Source organism: Musca vetustissima, unplaced genomic scaffold (assembly GCF_032173495.1).
Source record: "Musca vetustissima isolate MV318-11 ecotype Yass unplaced genomic scaffold, APGP_CSIRO_Mvet_v1 utg11447, whole genome shotgun sequence".
In the NCBI taxonomy this organism is placed as follows: Eukaryota; Metazoa; Arthropoda; class Insecta; order Diptera; family Muscidae; genus Musca; species Musca vetustissima.
This window is the reverse complement of record NW_026884671.1, coordinates 27,137-29,265: the sequence shown is the minus strand read 5'-3', so window position 1 is coordinate 29,265 and position 2,129 is coordinate 27,137. Positions and strand designations below refer to the sequence as shown.

The 2,129-nt window shown below is 30.9% G+C and overlaps 1 protein-coding gene across 1 annotated transcript; it reads left to right on the top strand.

The window, feature by feature from the left end:
* Window positions 1-788: 788 nt before the first annotated feature.
* LOC133331688 (alcohol dehydrogenase class-3-like) lies at window positions 789-1,378 on the top strand (the record flags this gene model as incomplete). The annotated part of the gene is made up of 2 exons (XM_061540068.1): window positions 789-823; window positions 914-1,378. Coding segments are annotated over exons 1-2 (483 nt in total), but the record flags the coding sequence as incomplete, so codon positions are not given.
* Between the last annotated feature and the right edge of the window lie 751 nt (window positions 1,379-2,129).

Below are 2,129 nucleotides of genomic sequence, written 5' to 3'. Positions count from 1 at the left end.
TTGTTTTTTGTATTTTGTTGTAGTGTCAGTAATTTGAAATACCAATCCAGAACATTGTCACAAAATGTAAAAAAAAAATATTTTTTTGAAACCGAATTGCCTTGTATAGACATGAAGCAATTTAATAATTGCCGCAAGTAAACTCGCCTAATCTAAATCAGGACATACATATGTTCAATATACCCAAAGTGGTGAAGAGTATCATATAGTCGGCCCAGTCCGACATTACTACTTTCCTTACTGGTTTTATTATATAATTGTGAAATTTAATATTAAATTATAATTTCATTTAATTTTTAAATATAGATTTTTTTCTTTTTTATTTTATTCCTTAATTATGGCTTTTAAATTGTACTTTTTGTATTATGATGGATTTTTGAAAGATATATTTATATAATTATGCATATTTTTAATATTGTAATTGTAATTTGTTTAAATATTTTATTATAAATTCGTGTATGTGATATATGAATATATAATGTTTTACCTTGTTAATTTGCTTTCAATAGAATAGTGCATATTTAATATTCTTTTTATATGGGAATAATATTTTTAATGAATTCCTTCTGCCTTCCGCTGTGGGCAACGAATGATTGCACATAACGGTTTCCTTAATGGAACCAGCAAAACTAACTATAATTAGTTCTGGACGTTCATTTTAGAGAATCTTGCCATTGAACTTCATTTATTCGGAATGAAACTGAATTCACTCGTTAAATTGCCGCATAGAGGAGATTAGTGCGCGAATTCAGTTTGCTGGCACATCTGACAGATCATCTACGTCGAAGAGAACCGGTAGAACAAAATGGCAACAGAGGGGCAAGTAAGTCTAGAACAATTCGAAATTAACCAAATCATCATGAATAATTTAATTATTATCAACAAATTTTCCATTTCATTGACACACAACTAGGTTATTAAATGTAAAGCCGCCGTCGCTTGGGAGGCCAAAAAACCTTTGGTTATTGAAGAAATCGAAGTGGCTCCACCCAAGGCACATGAAGTTCGCATCAAGATAACAGCCACCGGTGTTTGTCACACCGATGCCTATACATTGGGTGGTTTCGATCCCGAAGGTGTATTTCCCGTTATTTTGGGTCATGAAGGTGCCGGCATTGTCGAAAGTGTTGGTGAAGGTGTAACCAAATTCAAGGTGGGCGATCATGTCATACCCACATACATTCCACAATGTGATGAATGCAAATTCTGCAAGAGTACGAAGACGAATTTGTGCCAAAAGATTCGTGTTACCCAGGGTAAAGGTGTAATGCCTGATGGTACATCCCGTTTCACCTGTAAGGGTAAGACACTTTATCATTTCATGGGTACATCGACATTCTCGGAATACACAGTGGTGGCTGATATTTCATTGGCTAAGGTAAGAATTTGTTTTTTCCTATTATATATATATATAACGAAACGTGATAAGAATTCATAACTAGATTTTATTACTTTTTTAATGTTTTGTAATACGGTATAACAGAATTCACGGAAAATAAATTCTGATTTATTACGAAATTATATATATTTAAATTATATTCAGAATATATTTTCATTTTGTGAATATGAGTTATGATGTATTATGATAAAAAAATGTGTAAAAAACAAATAATATTGTCAAAAATAAAGAGAAAAAAACAATATATGTTTTAACCCACTGTGCGGGATCTATAAAAGATACGCCTGATCTGAAGGTACCGTATGAAAGCTTGTCTCCTCTATTTTTAGAAAATATTTTTTTCAGAATTTTCTGACACAGAAATTTTGAGAAAAAAATTTTTGAAAAAAAAATATAATTTTAAGGGACATTATATTCAGAGAACTGCGGGATCTATAAAAGATACGCCTGATTTGAAGGTACCTTATGAAAGCTGGTCTCCTCTACTTTTAGAAAATATTTTTTTCAAAATTTTCTGACACAGAAATTTTGAGAAAAAATTTTTTGAAAAAAAAATATAATTTTAAGGGGCATTATATTCAGAGAACCACTGTGCGGGATCTATAAAAGATACGCCTGATCTGAAGGTACCGTATGAAAGCTGGTCTCCTCTACTTTTAGAAAATGTTTTTTTCAGAAATTTCTGACACAGAAATTTTGAGAAAAAAAATTTTGAAAAAAATATATAATT